This window comes from Ovis aries, chromosome 12, assembly GCF_016772045.2.
Source record: "Ovis aries strain OAR_USU_Benz2616 breed Rambouillet chromosome 12, ARS-UI_Ramb_v3.0, whole genome shotgun sequence".
In the NCBI taxonomy this organism is placed as follows: Eukaryota; Metazoa; Chordata; class Mammalia; order Artiodactyla; family Bovidae; genus Ovis; species Ovis aries.
In genome coordinates, this window is record NC_056065.1 from 22,884,312 (window position 1) to 22,906,729 (window position 22,418).

General features: G+C 38.5%; 1 protein-coding gene across 4 annotated transcripts in view; it reads right to left on the reverse strand.

Moving 5' to 3' along the window:
• The window catches only part of RAB3GAP2 (RAB3 GTPase activating non-catalytic protein subunit 2), a 103,286-nt gene that overhangs the window by 18,399 nt on the left and 62,469 nt on the right, over positions 1-22,418 (reverse strand). For 3 of the 4 annotated variants that reach the window (XM_027976278.2, XM_060396324.1, XM_060396325.1), the window contains 11 exons: positions 21,978-22,121; positions 21,470-21,552; positions 21,050-21,114; positions 17,135-17,225; positions 14,776-14,903; positions 12,715-12,928; positions 12,296-12,393; positions 3,554-3,659; positions 2,792-2,952; positions 1,540-1,768; positions 53-226 (listed from right to left, as the gene is read on the reverse strand). In XM_027976278.2, coding sequence (XP_027832079.1) covers positions 53-226; positions 1,540-1,768; positions 2,792-2,952; positions 3,554-3,659; positions 12,296-12,393; positions 12,715-12,928; positions 14,776-14,903; positions 17,135-17,225; positions 21,050-21,114; positions 21,470-21,552; positions 21,978-22,121 — 1,493 coding nt within the window. The remainder of the gene's footprint in view (positions 1-52; positions 227-1,539; positions 1,769-2,791; positions 2,953-3,553; positions 3,660-12,295; positions 12,394-12,714; positions 12,929-14,775; positions 14,904-17,134; positions 17,226-21,049; positions 21,115-21,469; positions 21,553-21,977; positions 22,122-22,418) is intronic. The other variant, XM_042257088.1, reaches the window with a different exon arrangement.

A 22,418-nucleotide genomic window follows, 5' to 3' on the forward strand; every position in this document is an offset into this window, starting at 1 on the left:
CTGGCTGCCTTCTTCACGCTGGATTTCCTGTTTACCCGTGTTTATGTCTTACCTGGAATGGCTCCCAAGTCCATCTCTACCTCTGACACCTCAAATAAACCTCGGTTAATACCTTCTCTGGGTTCATCTGGGTTTTCTGCATCTCTTCCTTTATTAGCCAGTTTTAACACCTCGGGGCTGAAGTCCTGTTTAAATATCCACTTGGCTACACTGTCTGCAATGCCACCTACAGTTTGGAGACAAGAAAGAAAATGAACACTGGCAGCTTTTGCCAAAAGGAGCCCATAGAGTGCAGGATCTCAATGTCCCCACGAAGACCTAAGTGCCACATTGGGTTAAGCCTGAAGTGACCCCAAAGCCATGAGATTTACAGCAGTGTTGCCACGTACCACTCACCATGTGAAGGCAAGTGGGATACTGGATCTCTAAGGGTATCTTTACATTCTTGTAAAATATTAGCTAAATATTAATGTCTATACACAATACCTTCAATGTCCACAAATTCAAACTGCATTTTACCAGGCACAGATGAAGGCATGAATACATCTTTAAAATGCTTTCATTTAAACACAAGTGAAAACAAACTCATTCGCATGATACTTGTGTCAAGGCTTCTTAGGGCAAAATACTATTTTTAATAGTCAAGAACTCACCTCTGGAATATTTGAGGGCAAAATTTAGCCACAATTAATTACTGGCATCATACAAAGCATTCACGATAAAGAGTCCTACCTACTACCTAAAATAAATGCAAGCTTCTGTTAAAATTTCCCTCTCAGTCTTTCTTCCTATTTTGCTTCAAATGTAAACCTTTTTGACAACACGAACACAAAATCATGATTATCAGTAGAAATAAATGAGAGCAGTGTGCCAGGTGATCTAATTTCTTATGCTTGGCTTCTAAATCATTTGATAATTCCCATTCCAGGATCAAGTTCTGATCCTATTGCTCAAGGTAATATTAAAATGGTGTTCCTACATTTTCACCAGGTGGCAGAACAGAGGATGGTTTGAGTTTACAATTTGGAAATCATCACAAATCTTAAACAGAATGAGAAGACAAGTTAACTAAATTAAAACCATAAATGCCAGTATTTAAACCCAGAAATAGTCATTCCAGTATCAAATGTCTGACAGAAATGCTGGTAATAAGGAGAGGAAGTATGTCATGATAAATCCAATATTTTAAGATACTTGTGGTCCTACAAGATGTTTAAGCACAGGAATCCAATGACTTTGGAATAGTAGAAAGTGATGCATTGAAAACGAGGTATAAAGTTCCATGGATATTAGGAGGAAGAAGAGAAAATTCGCACTTAGTGGGTCATGAGAGGATTCCTGGAGGAGGCAGCATTTGAGATGGGCCTTGGAAGTTGAGAAGAGGTAGATGGTGGGTTATTCATTTACTTTTAAAATCTGAGTGTATTTTTCTTTCCTTATTCTTTCAGTCGTTTCTATTAAAAAAAAAAAGGCCCCAGAAAGCTCATACCATAAAAATATAGATCTATGGCTACAAATGCTCAAGTAACTTCAGGTTACCTTTTCCTCCTTCTAACAGCTTTTTCACAGAAAGCTTCGGGAGCGGCTCAGCCTGCAGTGAAGACACTTTGGAGGTCCGGGTGTTCGTTTTGCTGTGAAGCAGAGTCTGAAGCAGGAGACAGTCCTCCAGCTGTTTCAGGAGGAGTTTCCAGTACTCCGTATCAAGAGAAAGGGCCTCCCAGGAATCAGTGAGGGCTTCCGAGTCAGTTCCTGAAACTGTTTGGGAAAACTAACAGAAAACGCCCAATTGATACTCTGGCTAAGAGTCTGGATCAACATTAACTTGAATGAACTTTTAACGTGAAAGCGGATTGATCATCAGGATACATCACAAAGCGATATATAGATGCTGGTACACAAACATTACTACTTGGCTGGATGGAACATGAAGGTGAGGAGTAGACTGGAGACTTAGGAGCAATGCTGATAGAGTCCAGACATTTATGAAGAGACCTGTAGTGAGGCCCATAATTCAACTGACATGCACTGCAAAGGTTTCAGGCCCATCCCTGCAGCGTTCCCGGATACTGACAGTTCTTCAGAATGTACTAGCCAACATAAAAAATGTATCTTAAATTTCTCTCTCTATTATTAGAAACATCATAAACCAGTCATAATGAATTTAGCCCCAAACTACTGGGACTGACAATGTTGAGTGAATCTCTACAGACCTATTTAAGTATCCTATCCAATTTAATGCAACATCCCCCTAGAAAAAATTATTTGATTCACCATGAGATACAAGGGGCACTAGTCTTGTCTTAAATAAATTTTAGTCTTCAAGAGATGGGGAAAAGCCACAAAGTAAAAGGTCTACTGGAAGCTTTCATCTGAGTCATTCAACACCACGTGCCAAAACCACTCTTGTTTCTAAAAGAAGGATATAAATACAACTGTAGAAACTAAGAGCCGAAAGAAATCGGAGAAACAATGCTGTCTAACCCTGAGCCTTCTGAATGAGGACCTGCCTTCTACAGGCACTCACCACAGACCACCAGCTGCGAACACCAGGTCTCTGCCCTGACTCCAGTGCTTCGCCCCTTATGCTGTGTGGAGACTAGGTTCAAGTTATCTGAATAAACAGCTAAAGAAGAACCCCTCATCTTCAAGAGACGTCGACAAGATTCTGCTGGACACATATCTCAAATCCTAGATGTTCCACACACTGAAGACAATGCAGCCCAGAAGGGGAAAGCGGTCGGGGAGCCCGCTGGAGGGGAGCCCCCCTAGAACCGCCCCCCTGCCCACTCACTTTCTTCTCAGTCAAGCTGTTGGATATCTGGGCAGCGACAGCATGCCCAACGTGTGCGGATAGCAGCGCAGCCCCGTTGTTCTCGGACTGAATACAGACCGTGCGCATCTGCTGCCACCAAGGGGACACTGACTGGGAATCCCAGGTCTCTTCGATGGCCACTACAGGCAAATGGCAAAAAAAGAAACTCTTAGCTTGGCAATTTTTTTCTTTTAATCTTTGATGTTAAATATAATGTTAGAACCAAGTTTCCCATTGATGCGTGTGTGTATTTTTTAATGAACTGGAAAAGAAGTCTTTATTTTATTCAGAAGACTTATATTTCACTTATTTATGCTCTTAGGCATCTTGCTCTGAATCGATTGTAAATCTCTTTCATCACTGATGAAAACTACTACTGAATGTTTTAATATAACAGATTATTGCTCTCATCATGCCAAAAACAGTAAGAAAAATATTACCTCCACCACAGACCATTCAATTCACCTCAATGAACTCAGAAAACATACTGTTCACTATCATTTCTCATGTTGATGCAAAATGTTAATTAAATTTCATAAAGCACACTTTGAATGTATTAAGAGTTTTCTATGACTACATAAAAGATTCTCTCTAGTGAAATGTTTTGTACCTTCTAGTCTCCTTTTGTTATGAGGAAGTATTCTCTCTCCTCGTTTTTGTGGAATTTCAACACTGAACATTATTTCTGGGAGTGGAGACCACATTCCCGAGGAGCCAAACCTCAGCATCCACAGTGCTCACCTTTCATCTTGCTCAGGAGGTACAGCATCATATGGAGACAGCAGACAGACTGCGGTTTGTCCAAAATATCTTTTTCCTTAGAAAGCCAAACGCTCAGAAGCAGAGACTGAAATCAGATTTAAATCTTTATTGTAAAAAAAATATTTACCATAAACAAAATCTTGTACAATTTTAGACCATATGTGTATTCATGAGTGGTTCAGCCTTTCTGGTCGGGAGGTAAGTGCTTGCTTGTTACATGACGTAGTGTGAGAAGGAGAACAAGGAGACAAGGTAGCTTGTCTACCTTAAGAGATTCCTTATTTGTTGGGGATCAAAATCTCCCCATTTCCACCACTTCTTTAGGTTCAGTACTACCCTTCAGTGCAAGCTTCTATTAAAGAGCAAATCGGCAGAGAGGGTACTGCCAGTGAGCATGGATTACAGAAGGCTGGCCGCAGGTTATGACACGAGGGCCTGGAGCTATGGCTCTAGCCCTGGCCTTGGTCATGCAAAGAAACTGGGGACTTGGCAGTGGTTGGTGAGTACATAATACTATCAAACTCTAATCTTCAAGTCACCGAGTCATGAGAAACAGATTTTAAAAGCATTTAAATCAACAGAATGATTTTTAAAAATAAGCGTATCTACTTAAAATTTTTAAAATCTGGGCTCATAAAATTTGTACACAGATAATTCCGGGGTAATGAAAACGTAAAAGGCATAGTGTCACATCTGTTAAGTGCTGGTGTGTGTGAAAGGTTTTGATTGCCTATAATTCTGCAATGTCTTTATGTTAAAAAAAAAGCTCTAATGAAATGAAAGCTTGACTATCAGTTTAAACACATTAGTACATACAATTTTCAAAATTAAGAAGAGCAGGAAGCTGAAGGAGAAGTGTGTGAAGGAAATTAACTCAGGAGAATAACCCAAGGCAGATAAGTACCCAACAAGCGCATCTTCCCATTCGATAACAACCACCTCTTGGGGCAGGGCTGACTATTGGGGTTTTACAAACGATAAGAAGGAAAAATAACTTAGTTACTAACTTAGAACTAAAGTTTGAACCTAGATTTGCCTGATTGTATTAATATAAAAATGTACAACACACTTTTTCTCCCCTTTTTGGTTTAACTTGGCTCTTTTTTAACCTTTTCACATCTCTCCCTTCATTAGCCTCCTTTATACTTCATCCTATCCATACTTTTCATTTTTTTAAAACTGGGTATGTCCTTTCATCGGAGAAGGCAATGGCACCCCACTCCAGTACTCTTGCCTGGAAAGTCCCATGGACGGAGGAGGAGCCTGGTAGGCTGCAGTCCATGGGGTCGCTAAGAGTCAGACACGACTGAGCAACTTCACTTTCACTTTTCACTTTCATGAGAAGGAAATGGCAACCCACTCCAGTGTTCTTGCCTGGAGACTCCCAGGGACGGTGGAGCCTGGTGAGCTGCCGTCTATGGGGTAACACAGAGTCGGACACGACTGAAGCGACTTAGCAGCAGCAGCATGTCCTTTCATATTTCCCCTCATATCATAAGACAATGACAGTATTAACAATCAATGCTAATAGTTATTTAGAGCTTATTATGAGCGAAGCTACTAACTGCCTTCGTAAGTTAAGATACACAGAAAGCATTATGAAGGGAGGACAGGATGGGGGTTCACTCTCACAAAAATGGGGTCGTATCATTCCATGATCATTCCACCTGCTACATAATATCCTCCGTCATCCACAAAATTTTGACTGACGCTAGCCATTTATCAACGTTACTCCCTCTGTTTTAAACTTCTTAACCTCATACAGCACCGCTGCTTATAACCACAAGGCAGGCTAAAAAAAATGAATTGCCTGCATGGACAACAAAGACATTCAGAATCATGTGAAAATGACTTCGTCTCAGTGTCTTGCGCATACACGCTGTGAAGCAAATCAAAAGGAAATGAGGGGAAGTGGCAGAATTTATCTACTAGGTTCATGGCCAGGTTGCCATTTGACTCACCCTGATTAATTCTGGAGGCAAAACGTACGTGCAGGGGTTATGTTAAGAGTACACCAGGTTTCTAATGCACTGTTTCTCAAAGTCTGATTTCACGTCCCCAACAGTAAGGGTTTCAAAGTGCTCACAAAGACTGCCAATCCAAAGGGCTGTTTTAAACTATATTATGTTTAGACAAATTAAATGTCATGCCTTCGCTTTCTCTTCCCACTGCACTCTTCTAATTTTTTCTTCAATTAACCACTTCCTCATCCATCACTACATTTAGCAAGTCCTGAAACAAACAAAAAACCTTGTTCTTCTGCTTAACTCTCCTCTTCATGTCTGAGATCTGCTCTATCTCTTGCCCAAGGTAAACTCTGCTTATGAGCTAAAGACTGTTCTTGTTTTTTTAAACTTAAAAAATTCCAAACCAGTTATGCTTTTGTTTATGTGTAGAAAGTCAGTGTAAACAGAGGATGCTGTGGGAATCTTCAGAACAGGATGAGACAATTTTAGAATCACTTATGTAAGGGACAGAAACATTTTTTAAACTTCAGGAAAAATTAAGGGGAAAGGAGAAAAATAAGCCAAGTATAGAGAATAGAGATACCTCGTAGAGATATGAGGTAGATACCTCGCAGAATACATGTACAGACATACACAACAGGAAAAGACGGTACCTGGAAGGTAACTATCTCCACAACTAGTGAATACAAAATAAGATATATTTTTAAAACATCGAAGCAAAGAATGTTAGATTATGTATTATTCATAATGTAAACATCTGTATTAGAGATTCACACACTGTAAGTGTGAATCATGTTGTTTCATAATTGTTAATTCACATATAAATGTCACAAACTGACATCTTACCAGATGATATTTGAACAAAAGACTGAATAATAGAATCCTTGAACAGAAATTTACTAAATTCTTCTAACCAAGGAGTATCTAAGACTTGTTAGAACTTCTACCTAAGAAAGAAACAGAAACTTCCAGGGATCTTTGGTGGATGCTTCTAAAGCCCACTGAGATTTTACCTTTTGCAAAATATCCTCCTGTATCATTTACATCCTTAATGTTTTAGTCCTTCACTCAACGGAAATGCTAGTGTAGTGTAGGAAATGCTTCCTAGTGTAGGAAGCCATCTGTCAGCCTTGCCTGCCTATACTTCAAAGAAATCTATCTTGTCAGTCTTTTGGATGAGCCTTATTTCCTAGTCTTTCCTGAAAACTAGGGTTTGTTTTAGGTTACAGAATCTGAAACTTTACACAGTTCCATTGAGGATAGTTTTAAACGCTGTGAATGACATCATCTGTATACAACCCAGATTATAAGTACCAAGTTTTTTCATGTACATAATTCCAATAAAACTATTTTTTCAAATATTTCAGAAGAAAAAAGAATTCAGAGAATAATTGATCAGGAAAGAATAGAAAGAGCTAGCATTTCAAATAATGTGCCTTGAAAACACTAGTAATAAATTTCGCTGAAAGACCTATCACTTTTTATTCATGACTGTTATATGTCTATATTCCTGAAAGTTTGTTACTCTTTTAACATTAAATAACAGACATTAATCTATATTCTCTTTAAAAAAAAGACTTGAATTTTAATAACTCCAGAAAAATGTCACTAGTCTATACTGTGGCACTGGTGTTAACTGCTTTGGGAAAGAGCAAGATATAAGCAGAACACATACCTATTGCCTGGTGTACAAACCCCTGCACTTTATCTTCCCACAGCCAGATGGTTGAGTAACAGTGAGAGTGTGTGGGCTGCTATCTTGTCTAATCAATGTCACCACAATGACCAAGCAGGCTCTTTTAAAAGCTAGTCTTACTGTACACTCAGTTTCTTACTTTAATTCTTGGGCTTTTTTTTCCCCAAGAGAAGCTTCCTCTTCCCTTCCCATTCATTATAGCCTTTAAGTGAAAATGTCTTATCTTTTTCTCCTTTTTACTCTGCATTCACAGGGTTTTAAAAAATTACTTAATTATAAATTAATTAAGGGCATCCCTGGAGGCTCAGACAGTAAAGAATCTGTCTGCAATGCAGGAGACCAGGGTTCGATCCCTGGTTCAGGAAGAGCCACTGGAAGAGGAAGTGGCAACCCTCTCCAATATTCCTCCCTGAAGAATGCCATGGACAGAAGACCCTGGCAGGCTACAGTCCATGGGGTCAAAAAGAGTTGGACATGACTGAGTGACTAACATACAAATTAAGTAAACTAAATTGAGTAGACTGATTGTTTTTAAAATACTTTAAAAATACAGTATCTTCTATTACGTTTTAAACAAAAATACTTTAAAAATAAAACCTAGCCATAAAACATTTCTCTAGGAAAAATAATTCAGCCATTTGGAATGTGTGAAATAGTCTCATAAGAGATGATTTCTTAAAAAGTGTTTAAATTTTGGCCAATTTTAGAAATTTAGTAGCACAATAATACAGGTCACAGCCTGATGGGTTTAAAGGACAGAAATTTCCCATATAATACACATCACTCTATCACATTATAAAACACACACACACATACACTTATATATATATCTACAGTAAAGTTCACTAATTTTAAGTTGGGTAAATAATACCATAAATGTGATAAAGTACATCTCCATCCAAAGTTCCCTGTGCCTCTCAGAGTTTATCTCCAACTCCCACTCTCAACCTCTAGCACACATTCATCTCCTTTCTTACTCTATTTTTGCTTATTCTAGTATTTCATATAAAATCAACTGAAATCATTGGTAGGTACTCTTTTGTTTCTGGATCTTTTCACTTGGCCTAATGCTTTGGAGATTCATTTATGTCATTCTGTGTATCAGTGGTTCATTTCATTGTATGGTTACACCATACTTCATCCATTTATCAATTACTGGATATTTGGGTTGTTTCCAGTCTGGGTTATTAGGAATAAAGCTGCTGTAAATAGTTTACTCCAAGTCTACGCAAAATACATTTTCATTGCTCTTGACTAAGTACCTAGGAGCAAGACTGCTGGATTTTACAGTAAATCTATGTTCAACTTGATAAGAAACTTTCAAACTGTTTTCTACAGTGGTTGTATTAAGTCGCATTTCCATCATCTGTGTTGAGTATTCTGATTGCTTACATCCTCATCAACACTGGATATGTCAATCTTTTTAAGTTTTAGTCATTCTCTGGAACAGAGACCATCATGGTTGTATTTCTGCATTTCCTTGGAAGGAAACATGCTAAAGCTGAAACTCCAATACTTTGGCCACCTCATGTGAAGAGTTGACTCATTGGAGAAGACCCTGATGCTGGGAGGGATTAGGAGCAGGAGGAGAAGGGACAACAGAGGATGAGATGGCTGAATGGCATCACCGACTCGATGGACGTGAGTTTGAGTGAACTTCGGGAGATGGTGATGGACAGGGAGGCCTGGCGTGTTTCAATTCACGGGGTGGCAAAGAGTTGGACATGACTGAGCGACTGAATTGAACTGAATGGCTAATTTCTGAACATCATTCAGGTAATTATTTGCAATTTGTATGTATGTTTTGGTGACGTATCTGTTCAAATCCTTTGCTCATTTTTTTAAACTGTATTGTCTCATTATTGAGTTGTACAAATTCTTTTGTACAAATTTCCTGGACACAATGCATTTATCAGATCTATGTTGTGTAAAAGAGACTTGCCTTTTCAATTTCTTAAGTCTTTTAAAAAACAAAAGTTTTGAAATTTCATGAAGAGTAACTTTTCAGTATTTTTCTTTTACAGTTCATGCTTTTTCTACCTTAAGAAACCTTTGTCTAAACCAAGCTTTCTCTGATGTTTTCTTCTATAGATTTTGTAGTTTTATCTCATATTGATATTTATGTTCCACTGGACTTAATCTTTTTAATATATGACTTGAAGTATAGGTGTGAGGTTTGTTTCTTCCAGCCTTGGATCAAATTGCCAGAGATCAAATTGCCAACATCCACTGGATTACAGAAAAAGCAAGAGAGTTCCAGGAAAACATCTACTTCTGCTTTATTTACTTCGCCAAAGCCTTTGACTGTATGGATCATTAACAAACTGTGGAAAATTCTGAAAGAGATGGGAATACCAGATCACTTTTCTGCCTCCTGAGAAACTTGTATGCAGGATAAGAAGCAAGAGTTAGAACTGGACATGGACAATGGATTGGTTCAACATTGGGAAAGGAATACATTAAGGGTATATATTGCCATCCTGCTTACTTAACTTATATATGAAGCACATCATATGAAATGTTGGGCTGGATGACTCACAAGCTGGAATCAAGATTGCTGGGAGAAATATCAACAACCTCGAATATGCAGATGGTACCACTTTAATGGCAGAAAGTAAAGAGGAACAAAAGAGCTTCTTGATGAAGGTAAAAGAGGAGAGTGAAAAAGCTGGCTTAAAATTCAACATTCAAAAAACAAAGATACTGGCATCTGGTGCCAACACTTCATCACAAACAGAAGGGGAAAAGGTGGAAACAGTGTCAGATTTCATTTTCTTGGGCTCCAAAATCACTGCAGACGGTCACTGCAGCTATGAAAGAAAAGCTATAACAAACCTAGACAATGTATTAAAAAGCAGAGACATCACTTTGATGACAAAGGTCCATATAGTCAAAACTATGGTTTTTCCAATAGTTAGGTATGGATGTGAGAGCTAGACCACAAAGAAGGCTGAGTGCTGAAGAATTGATGCTTTTGAACTGTGGTACTAGAAAAGACCCTTGAAAGTCCCTTCAAACCAGTCAATCCTAAAGGATATCAACCCTGAATATCCATTGGAAGGACTGGTGCTGAAGCTGAAGCTCTAATACTTTAGCCACCTGATGTGAACAGCTAGATCACTGGAAAAGACCCTGATGCTGGCAAAGACTGAGGGCAAGAAGGGAAAGGGGCAACAGAGGATGAGATGGTTGGATGACATCATTGATTCAGTGAACATGAGTTTGAGCAAGCTCCAGGAGATAGTGAAGGACAGGAATCTGGTGTGCTGCAGTTCATAGGTCACAAAGAGTTGGACATGACTTAGCAGCTGAACAACAATGACCTCAGTTTTAATGTAAACAAAATTTAAATGAAACTGATGAAGCACAATAGAAAAAAAGTAGTAGACCATGTTCATCTATTTCAGCATCTCAATTTTGAATGATAGGTGATAGTTATCTCCTTTTTAAAAACTTATTAATTTGCAATAATTATAGATTCACTGGTGGCGGAAAGGAGCACAGGGAGGTCCATGGGCCCTTCCTGCAGTCTTCCCTCATGTTAATATCTTACACAAAACCAAGAAACTTCCATTGGTAAAATCCATAAAGCTTGTGCAAATTTCACCAGTGATACAGGCACCCATTTTGCAGCATGCAATTTTATCATGCGTAGCACTGCATAATCGCCACCATCCAGACACTCTACCAAGGCACAAGATCCTGTTAACACTTTATAGCCACAGCCTTCTCCCTGATGTTCACCACTAACCCTTGGCAACCACTAATCTATTCTCCGTCTTTATGACTGTGTTATTTTATGAAATGTTATGAAAACAGAATCATGCATATGTATCTTTTTTGAAAAATTTTTTTCTATTTGCATATTTTCCAAGCAAGCATATTTTCCATATTTCCATTATTCATCCAAGCTACTGCTTCAACTAATGGTTTATTCCTTTTTATTGCTGAGGGGTATTCCATGGTAAGAATGTGCCATAGTCTGTTTATCCGTTTATCCCCTAAAGGGCACAGAGCAGGTTTCAGTCTCTGGCTATTATGAACGAAGCCTCTTATGAACAACCATGTGCAAGCAATGTGCCCCTTTAACTGTACTTCCTGACATCTATACTGCAAAGGGAGATAGAGCAAAATCCATTTTTAAAGGACTTACATGTTCAATTAAAACAGTATCGTGGTCCAGTTACATAAAGAATTCACGTGCCAATGCAGGGAACACGGGTTAGATCCCTGGTCCAGGAGGATCCCACATACCTCGGGGCAACTAAGCCTGCACCCTAGAGACTGTGCTCCACAACAAGCCATCAGAATGAGAAGCCTGTGCACCGCAACTAGAGAACAGGCCCTGCTCACCAGAACTAGAGAGAGCCTGTGAGCAGCAGCAAAGACCCAGCACAGTTAAAAATACACAAACAAATAAAAACTAATGTTGGCATTGTCAACAAGTTCATAGAGGTGGAAGGCCCAAATCCTGGCCAAAACTTGAGATGTGAGTGGGCATGTGGTAAAGGGTGTGCACGTGTGTATCTCTGTACATGTGGGGGGCAGTCAAGAGCAGAACAAGTGATGTGGGCCAACTCCCTTGCCCTTTTCAGAAAGGGTGAAAATTTAGTGTTGTAGTTTTCCCAGTGGATGATTCCTTTATTTATATTTGTTATGGCAGACAGATTAAATCGTAACATGTATTCAAGGTCTGGGAATGTCTGATAATTCAATAACGCTTTAAGGAAACAGTTTTGTTCTCTAGATAAGATCTTTTAAGGCTAATATGAACACTTTTTTCTGATGATCCCAGTCCACTGTAAATGCATGCATACACAACAGACTCTAAATTTATTTTAGGCCAAACTTGGAATATGCTGGTTATAATTTACAGAGAATGAGAAAAATCAGATATTATTATTCAATTAAATACATGACTATACATTTCCTTGATTGTTTTTAGAAAGTTTTCTGTATGTTCTATAATACACTTCAGACAAGAGTGAAAAAAAAGAGACAGCCACTTCCAGATGACAGTAACGAGGAGAAACAGCATCCAGCAACAAGAAACCTTACCAGCAACAGCTGGGGGCTGAGTCCAGCCGACTCCAAAGTGTGACACATTTCCTCAGTGGAGCTTTCTCCACATAAACACTTCCAAAAAAAGAAACTGCCTGGTAAAACAAAAACAAAACACGTCAACCGATGAATGCCTGCTTACCAAACTCAAAATCTTCCTGAATTGCAATCTAGATCCCTAGAGGAGCAAAACAACAGCAGAGAAGGGAAATCAATGGCTCAGCTTAGGCAGAAGGCAAATCATTACATGTCTCACACTGTCTCCTAAGTATTCTTTTTAATTCAGTACAACTTTTTAAAGACAGTGCCTACCTATCCAGAGAGTCTTCCATTGACTGTAAAACATACGTTCAATTCTTTGGTTAATTATTTTAAAAAGAGGGAGGATTCAGAAAGTAGTTTATCATTCTACCTACCTAAAGCCACATATTCCTCTTCACTTGTCTTCTTTATGTTGACCACATCTTTCTCATATTCTAAATATTCCAGGAATGTTTTCACAGGCAACACACCATCCTTCTCATCAGAAAATCGGACAGCAGTCCTGCTGTTCCCTTGCTTATACGTCTCTAACAAGGCCTGGAGCTTAAGGAGTTCTTTTTCATCCAGCCTTAGTAACACGGCCAAGTCCTTAAATTTAGGGAGGAAGGAAGTTATCAATAGACCATTTCTCTTTCTATGACTGCCATTATGTGTCAATCATCTGTCATTATCACCTGAAACAACATCCAAGACTATAAGCAAAAAATGACTTCTTAATTAATGCGACAGCTATGGTGTGCTCTGCTGAAAATTTTACTCTCAATTGGTAAGTAGGATGTTATTTAAATAAAATAATCTTGAAACACTACATATTACTGAAAGTATCATTCTTAGAAAGTTTCTTGAGATTATTCAATACCCTTCTAAAATGTCTGAATTTTAATAAACATATATTATTGCTTAATCAGAAAAAAAAGTAAGTGGTTGTTAATTGCCAACTCTTGTGATTCTGAGGAAACTAAAGAACTATTTGATATTTAATACTTGTTTTAGTAAGCAGCACACACACTATAAAATGAAAGCAATGGGCAACGGTCCTCACTGTGTCTACATATAAATCCTCTTTATGGCTCTCAGGGTTGTAGAGATTAAAAAGTAACAGATACAACCTGCCAGCCTTTCAAACTGTTTTCACATCAGATGTGCAGAAACATCTCCTGATACTACTCCCGGTGGTGGTGGCAGTTTAGCTGCTCAGTCGTGTCCGCCTCTTTGAGACCTCATGGACTGCTGCCCAACAGGTTCCTCTGTCCATGGAATTCTCCAGGCAAGAATACTGGAGTGGGTAGCCGTTCCCTTTTCCAGGGGATCTTCCCACTCCAGGCACCCTATAGGTATAACTTAATCAACCTGAACTTCTCTGCTGCTTGAAAGTATTTTTCACTATTGGAGAAGTAATGGCAGAACAAAATCTGCTGCAAAATGGCCTTGTCATTTATCATGGCATTCACAGAATAGTATTATGAAGAGATTGTTAAAATACTTTATAAAATTCATCTATAATACCAAAGATGAAAAAAAAAAGTTAGAATGTGTAGGTTATTTTCAATACTGAGAGGAAATATTTTCAGTATTTGCCACCTCTCATTTTTATTTAAAATTTATTCCTATACATGTGTTTACAATAATAGACAACTGTTTTAAAACTCAATGAGCTTTCAGATGTACCAAATATGTTTTTTAAAAGCATTACCAGTGCCTTGACAAATCATTAAAGTCACTTTAACGATTTTCCTTTAGATAAGTAAAAGACATGAGACCCTGAAGCCACCAACCTGCCCACGGTCATACAGTACTTGAGGGAAGAGAGGACACTGTTTCTCTCTGCTCTCTATCAAGAGAGATTCTAGTCTCTGCAGAGAAAGTAGGAATTTTGTACACTCTCCCAGAAACGAGCAATACTGCACTTGCACTCTAACAAGGATTACAAGGTCCTATCACTTTTTTCACATTGTGAAGAATAAAACCATAGAACATTTTCTACAATTACTTTAAACACTCTGATGTAAGGTGGACTAGCTTAAAAACGTATTCTATTATGTAGTAAACAACACAGAAAAGCTGGTCTCTTCTGCTTGTTAGAATCATTTTCTTTAAAAGAAATAGAAAATTTGCTACTTCCATTCATTGCACATTTTTGATTAGCAAACCCTGTCGAAAAGAAGTTGTAGTAAGCAATTTTATAAAAGAACTTAAGGAAAACCAAATGATTCTAGGTACTGACATGGATTAATAACAAGCTCAATATTCAAACCTAAATAGCATAAATTTAGGAGCAAGGCACAGAAAGCCAGCAGGGATCTTGTAAAGAACATAAAGCTTTACACATTAAAAAAAAAACCAAACCCTTAATATCTGTACTTCTTTACTACCAATTAAAAAATAACAAATAAGCAAAGAGATGATTTTGTATAATGAATAATGGGATTACTCACATTATCAGAGAATGGTGTATCTGAATGAAAATCAGTGGAATTTAATTGACTAACAGACTCATAAAGATGCAGTAATTTCAATTTATTGGCACAAAATTGTAGCAGTCCTTCATCAACAGACTCAAGCTCTACAAGGTAGAAAGAAGAAATACATTAAAGAGATATATTTAACGGACTGATAAAAATACCTTAATTTTACATAATTCCTTGATGTTCCATTTTATAATATAGCTATATTTTCAACATAACAAATTAAGAAGGCAAAAATAATTTTTCTATCATGCAAAGAGTCTAAATTTTTAAATGAAGGTGCTCTAATAGTGGGAGAGGAGGAGAAAAAGAAAGAAAGAAAACAGAAGAGATATTTTAGTCTAGCACTCAAATTTAAACAAATATTTTGGCAACAGGTTTGAAAATATCCTCCCCTCACTCCCTAACTCAAATGTTGTCTATTATTCTTATACCCTGAGAAAAGACAATTGGAAAGCTGCCTGGCTCTTCTTATCACGGTGGTCAAAGATACTATAATTCAACCAGAAACTGGACTGTAACACATGCATCCTCAAGAGAGGCTGAGAAAGAGACCAAAAGTAGAATTCCACCTGCATCAGTCAGGTTTCTTGTTGAGGTTAACGCTGGAAAAGTACCCACTCTCTGCATAATACAATACATTCCTGTATGATAAAGGCAGACATTGAAAACTGCAAGACTCTGTTATAAGATACAATAACATGGAAGATTGTCTATGTTCTTACAGCCATAATAAAATTTAGCGTTCTCAATATTTGTCATTTTTAGGACTCTCATTTGTGGGTAGAACTTGAAGCTAGTGATGTTACAGAACTCCAACACTGGTGTTTGGTTTACTTCCAGCCCAGTGCAAGAAAGATTTTAATAAAGTTTTTGACATTTTAAAAAAAATCCTTAGGGGAATAGGGAGATTTTAGAAGTGTACTATACTTTTTAAAAGAGGTATTTCTAACATGTTGTATGCACTAAGGGAGTTTTCTATTTGCCAAAAGTCAACTTTACATGTGTTAAGAAAAAATTTCAAAATTAAGATGCTTACTGTCCTGCAACAGCATATTATTTATTTATTTTTTGGTCATACCATGCAGCATGTGGCATCTCAGTTCCTCCACCAGCGAACTGAACCAGTGCCCCCTGCAGTGGAAGTACAGTCGGAACCACTGGACCACCAGGGAAGTCCCCTGGAACAGCATACTACGCTTTATCTATTAAGTCACTCTGCTGCTGCTGCTAAGTCGATTCAGTCGTGTCTGACTCTGTGCGACCCCATAGACGGCAGCCCACTAGGCTCCTCTGTCCCTGGGATTCTCCAGGCAAGAGTACTGGAGTGGGTTGCCATTGCCCTCTCCGAAGCCACTCTAGGCTGGCTTAAATATGAAGCCTCCTGGCAGTTCAGGGGTTGGGACTCTGCCTTCCAACGCAGGCGTTGAGGGTGTGATTTTTGGTCAAGGAGCTAAGATCCCACGTGCCTTGTGGCCAAAACAACCCAAAACATAACACAGAAACAGTACTGTAACAAATTCAATAAAGACTTTCAAATCAGTCCACAAAAAAAAAAGAGTAGGCTTCATATAATTCACACAATAAGCAAGCAAAAAGTCACAACTAGATGAAGTCTGTACACCACATACTACTTTTTTAACTGATGTTAGGAATTCAGAGTAAATTTTTCTAGCTCAGCTAGAAAGAATATGGAGTTACAACCCCACAGTTACAGATGTAATTCTTTTCCAGACAAATACATTCTGAACAGTAAAAAACAATCAGAACTCGTCATGTAATCATAGTCTGTGATTCTGGAAGCCCTAGTTCCGTTCATGAGGGAAGTAGATGAAAAAATATGGATTCCGTACACTGACAAAACATTAATCAAAGCATAGACTTTTGGGGAAAAAAATCATTATCATGGTCAAAACAACATTACTGAGAGTTAAAATACAATGGCAGCAAGACAGTCTGGTTGTTTTTTTGCTTACCACCAGCTATCTTGTCCCCACATGCCAACGGCTTTCAAAACGCTTTACAACTAGTATCACAATAGTCACTTCCCATCATTCTATCTTTCCTCATGATAGATGGATTCAAATGAAAAATATTTACAGTAAGAAACAGAGTCAACATACTCCGAGAAAGATCAGTAGCATACACTGAACAGGCAATTTTAAAAGTCCCCAATGATAAAGGTATGAAATAAGTTTTCTTCTTTCTTATACATTGTTTCTTATACATATTGCCATATCAAGGTAACAGGATGGCATCATAAACAGTTAATATTTCCTATGGTCAGAGTTACAAAATTTGAGCTGAGACCATAAACAAACCCTATTACCTTGATTTTTTAAAGTGTCCATTAATGTCTGAGTGATGTTTTTAAGGCAGGAAAATGGTAAACGTTCACTTGCCAAGATGCTTTCCAAAGCCTAGAAGAAAAAGAAAAAAAAAAGAAAGAAAGAAAGTGAAGTCGCTCAGTCGTGTCCGACTCTTTGAGACCCCATGGACTGTAGCCTACCAGGCTCCTTCGTCCATGGGATTTTCCAGGCAAGAGTACTGGAGTGGGTTGCCGTTTCCTTCTCCAGAGGATCTTCCCAACCCAGGGATTGAACCCAGGTCTCCCACATTACAGGCAGACGCTTTTACCATCTAAGCCACCAGGGAAGCTGCCGAGAAGAAAGATGAACAATTTTCGTAATTACAAGGCAAAGATCTTGGTTTTTAAATTTTACATTTATGCCCACAGTTTCACTGCCCCAAGTTTCAAAGGGAAATTCCATTTTAAGATGTTGCATTAATCATCTGAGAGCTAAAGTTGCATCATAAGTAATATGTAATCAATTTCATGTCATGCCAAATATGGTACCATGACAAAAACTCCAGACTGAGAATGAAACGACTTGGAAAGCAACTGAAGTGCAACAGGATTGCAGAGACAGAGGTAAAGTTATTCACCAGTAAGAGTCTGAGTGAGTTTGTAGTACGTATGCATAAATGAAAAGCAGACATTGCCACTGTCATGCCAGTAATAAAAGCTGACAACAACTTAATTACTGCTATGTTACTGTGCTTGAGCATGGCTGGCTGTATCCACAGGCCAGTCTAGATGAATATATTTCCCACCTCTCTGCGCCTACTCTCTTCATGCCCAGTAGTAGATATTTAAGAATCTTCATCATTACTTCACGCCTAAAAAAGCAACCATCAGAGTCACTAGTGGGTTACACACAGCACTTAAAAGTTCTTTGTCCTTTCATATCAGCATGTTAAACTGAATTTTGCATTATGAGATTAAACAGTATAAAAGGTAGGCTATGAATGTGGCATGAGACAAATAACAAATAACAGACTTCATCCAACAACAACTCTGTGTGTCTGTGGGGGAGAAATAGGTGCAGAGGGCAGCTCTGGAGGTTGGTCTGGCCTAGCATGAGGCAAATGCATGGAGGATATAAAGAAAGTAACCCAGGCACTTCCCTGGTGATCCATTGGTTAGGAATCCGCCTTTCAATGCAGGGAACACAGGTTTGATCCCTAGTCAAAGAACGGCTGCCTGCAATGTGGGAGACCCAGGTTCGATCCCTGGGTTGGGAAGATCCCCTGGAGAAGGGAATGGCAACCCACTCCAGTATTCTTGCCTGGAGAACCCCATGGACAGAGAAGTCTGGTGGGCTACAGTCCATGGGGTCGCAAAGAGTCGGACATGGCTGAGCGACTTCACTTACTTACTTACAAAGAATGGCTGCAAGGCAACCAAGTCTGAGCACAGAGCCTGTGTGCGACAACTAGAGAGCCCGTGCACCACAACAAAAGATCCCAAATGCTGAAACGAACATCCTACGTGCTGCAACTAAGACCCAAAGTAGCCAAATAAATGAATAAAATATTAAATAAAAAGAAAAAGACAGAAAGTGATCAAAAAAGGCAAATACCTAGGAAAACGTCATCTGCCTCTGTTGTGTCTACTATGACACAAGTTAGCAGCTCACTGCCTTACTAATATTATTCAGTCTTCAAAGTCTAAACTGGTTTCTTTCCTCCCTTAACTGTTGTAAAACAATACACAAATTTCACTATTAGGTTGTTTAGTATTTTTTATAAAATTCATGGCTTCATTATGAAATTCCGTAGTATTAAAAAAATTAAGGAAACAGTTCTAAAGTTTCCTGATTTTATTGTTCTATGATATAAAAAAGATGGTATTAAAATGAGAAGAATTATGGGGGTTCTGACCCTCCCTTTCCAGGACTGAAGCCCTCAACTGCTCTCCACATGCCCACTCTGTCAAAAGAATCACCTTTAATAATGGAGACTTTGCCCCAAGGAAAATGAGAACCAATTAGTACTGTCAGTGGAGTGGAAAACACAATTAAAAGTCAGAGGCCTGTCAGTTTTACAAAACGACAGTGTTTTTAGAAAATGAGTGCCATAATAGAATAAGAGGGATAGAAAGAAACCAGTATTCACTAAATCATCCTACTATTTCAGATGCTGTGTTATGAAAATGACGTATTTGGTAAGGTCCTATTTGAAGGAGCTTAAAAGAGGTAAAGAGGAAAAAGCTGGGGAGCTAGGACTAATACACATGAAATAGTCAGAAAACAAATGTAATCAGCCTTCTGTATCCATGGGTTCCTCATTTACAGATTCAACCAACCATGGACTGAAAACACTTGGAAAGAAAAAATTCCACAAAGTTCCTAAAAGCAACTGTGAATTTGCCCCATACTTGCAACTATTTACACAGCACTTACACTGTATTTACAACTGTTTACACTGTGTTAGCATTACACTTAGCACTTACACTGTGTTAGGCATTACAAGTAATCTAGAGAGGATTTCAAGCATACAAGAGGATGTGTGCAGGTTATATAAAAATACTACACAATTCTATGGGGCTTCCTTGATAGCTCAGTTGGTAAAAAATCCGCCTGCAATGCAAGAGACCCCAGTTCAATTCCTGGGTTGGGAAGATCCCCTGGAGAAGGGAAAGGCTACCTACTCCTGTATTCTGGCCTGGAGAATTCCACAGACTGTATAGTCCATGGGGTCATAAAGAGTCGGACATGACTGAGCAACTGTCACCTCACACAATTTTGTAAAGGGACTTGAGCACCTTTAGATTTAGGTATTCACAGGGGGTCCTAGAATCAACGCCCCTGAGGAAACTGAGTGAGACTGCAGTCATTAGCTGTCTGTTCTGATTAAAAGCAGAGCTCAGAGGCATCCCTGAGGACCGGCGCGCCATGTCAGAACCCAAGCAGCAACAGCAGGGATTTGGGTAAGAGGAGTGGCAGTATGAGTTACCATATTGCAACCAGGAGCCTGGAAAAGGTAACAAGTCTTGATTATTCCATGAGAGGCTAAGAAGCAACAGGGCCTCTTCTATAGTATCAATGAGAATGTAAATTAGTACAAGTATTTTGAGAAGTAATTTATCATCAACCAGCCAGAAGCTCATACCCTAGAGATTCCATTCTAAGGTATAAACTCAAGAGAAACTCTTACATTTGTGCGCCAGGAAACATTGTACAAGGATAATCACACTCTCATTGTTGGCAACAGCAAAAAACTGAGAACAGAGTAAATGTCCACAGACACAGTGAATAAATAAATGACAGTCACAGAGTGGAATTCATACATTACACGAGTTAGCTGCAGGCAGCAATGCAGAGAACTTCCAGAAACACAACGATAAGAGAATGGAGTAGGTCACAAAGAAGACAGAGTAGGACTCGATTCACTTCAAGTCCAAAAAAGTGCAAAATGCATCACTATGTTTTAAAGGAGTCACACAGAAATGCTGTAACTACAAAGAAAAGCAAAAGAGGAACACAAAATTCTAAACACGGGTTACCTTAGGAATGGGAGAAGGGATGGGAGGAGGAGGGACACGCAGGGAGGGCTCTTCAGAGTTCCTGGTAACATCCTGTTTCCTAAGGTGGGTGGTCATACACAGCTCTGTCTTATCATTATTACTTAATTTGAATATATGTTATGTATGGGTTTTCGTGTGCATATAAAACACACACACTTCCATGTATGGTAGTATTACTTAATCAAAAAAGAAGACAAAACAGACAAAAGAAACTTTTGCATGGGAATGTGAAAAAAGGATGAACATGCATGAAAATACAGAAAGAGGATTTTGGCTTGTCATGTTTTTGGAAGGAAATAGGAAAAATAAAGATTTTATTAAGAAGGGAATGTAACAGTTACTTGGCAGGAAAGATCTTTTATTATATACACTTACTTGTTTTTTGGTTGCAGGGTATTTAATATCAAGAATTAATTCCTTTATTTCTGTTTCAATCAAATCTAGAAAGAAAATTAACCAAAATAAAATTTTGGTTTACTTTTACGACAGGTAAACTTTATTCTGAAAGAAAAACACATGTGTTTGCACTATCAGTCAGTCTGAAGGATTTCTGAGTCCTCTTGGAAATTACTGTTTTATTGTTACAAATTTTAATACTCCCTCGATGGTGTGCTTCATCCTTCAGAATAATTCCAATAAAAGCTATACACGATTACTTGTACCTCATCTCATTCCACAAAGGAGTTGCAACAGCTCATAAATGCACTAAAGTGTTTTGCTTGCTCCATTTAGAATATTCTATTAACTTTAAAAATGCCATGACAGTATCCTTCATTTTTATTAAAGGATACCTACCAAGATTGGGACATTTTGCTTTCAGTAAGGTTCCCAGTTTCTTCACTAAGTGCATGTCCTTGGCTCGTTCACTCTTCTTATCGCTGAAACAAAAAAATACAACAAATTCTTAAAGAAAGTGAAGCTGTTTTCCTTCTAATTCTGATACATACAAATTTCTTTTTCTTTTCTATGCTTCCTATTTAACTTTAAAGGGATCAGTCTAGAGAGAAATAAAACAATAGCTATAAAACAAAGCTATATTTAAAATGAATAACCAACAAGAACCTACTGTATAGCATAGGGAACTCTGTTCAGTGTTGTGTGGCAGTCTGGATGGGAGGGGAATTTGGGGAAGAATGGATACATGTATAGGTATGGCTGAGTCCCTTTGCTGTCTACCTGAAACTATCACAACAGTGTTAACTGGCTATACTACAGTACAAAATTAAATGTTTAATATTTAAAAAAAAGGACTGGGAAAAGTCAGTAGAGGGACATTAATAAGCTGGCACGTGATACAACTTACCTCAATGCTAAGTGGAAAGGAACATTGACTGTTTTCACACTTCCAGACACTGGATCAACCAGGCAGATCTGGTAAGTCTGGGGCTGCCAACTCTGACTAGTAATGTTATTTAAGCCCATTATTTTATAGCCAGGATACAGAAGCCTGAGGAATCACAAAGCAATATGGTAAGCCATGGAGTTTATATGCCGCAACAGAAGATCCACGTGATGCAACGAAGATCCAGGGTGCCACAACGAAGACCCAAGGCAGCCAAATAAATATTTTTTAAACAGTAAAATAGAACCTAACTGCCAGGGTTCTACCTTGTAAAAATGTGCTAGAAATCACATAAACACAACCAGGCTGATGTCGCAGTGGCAAACAAAGCACTCACATGACCAGGGGAATCGGAAGGAATCTTTCCTTTCCAGCCTCCACAGTATAAGGAGGGATGGGGAC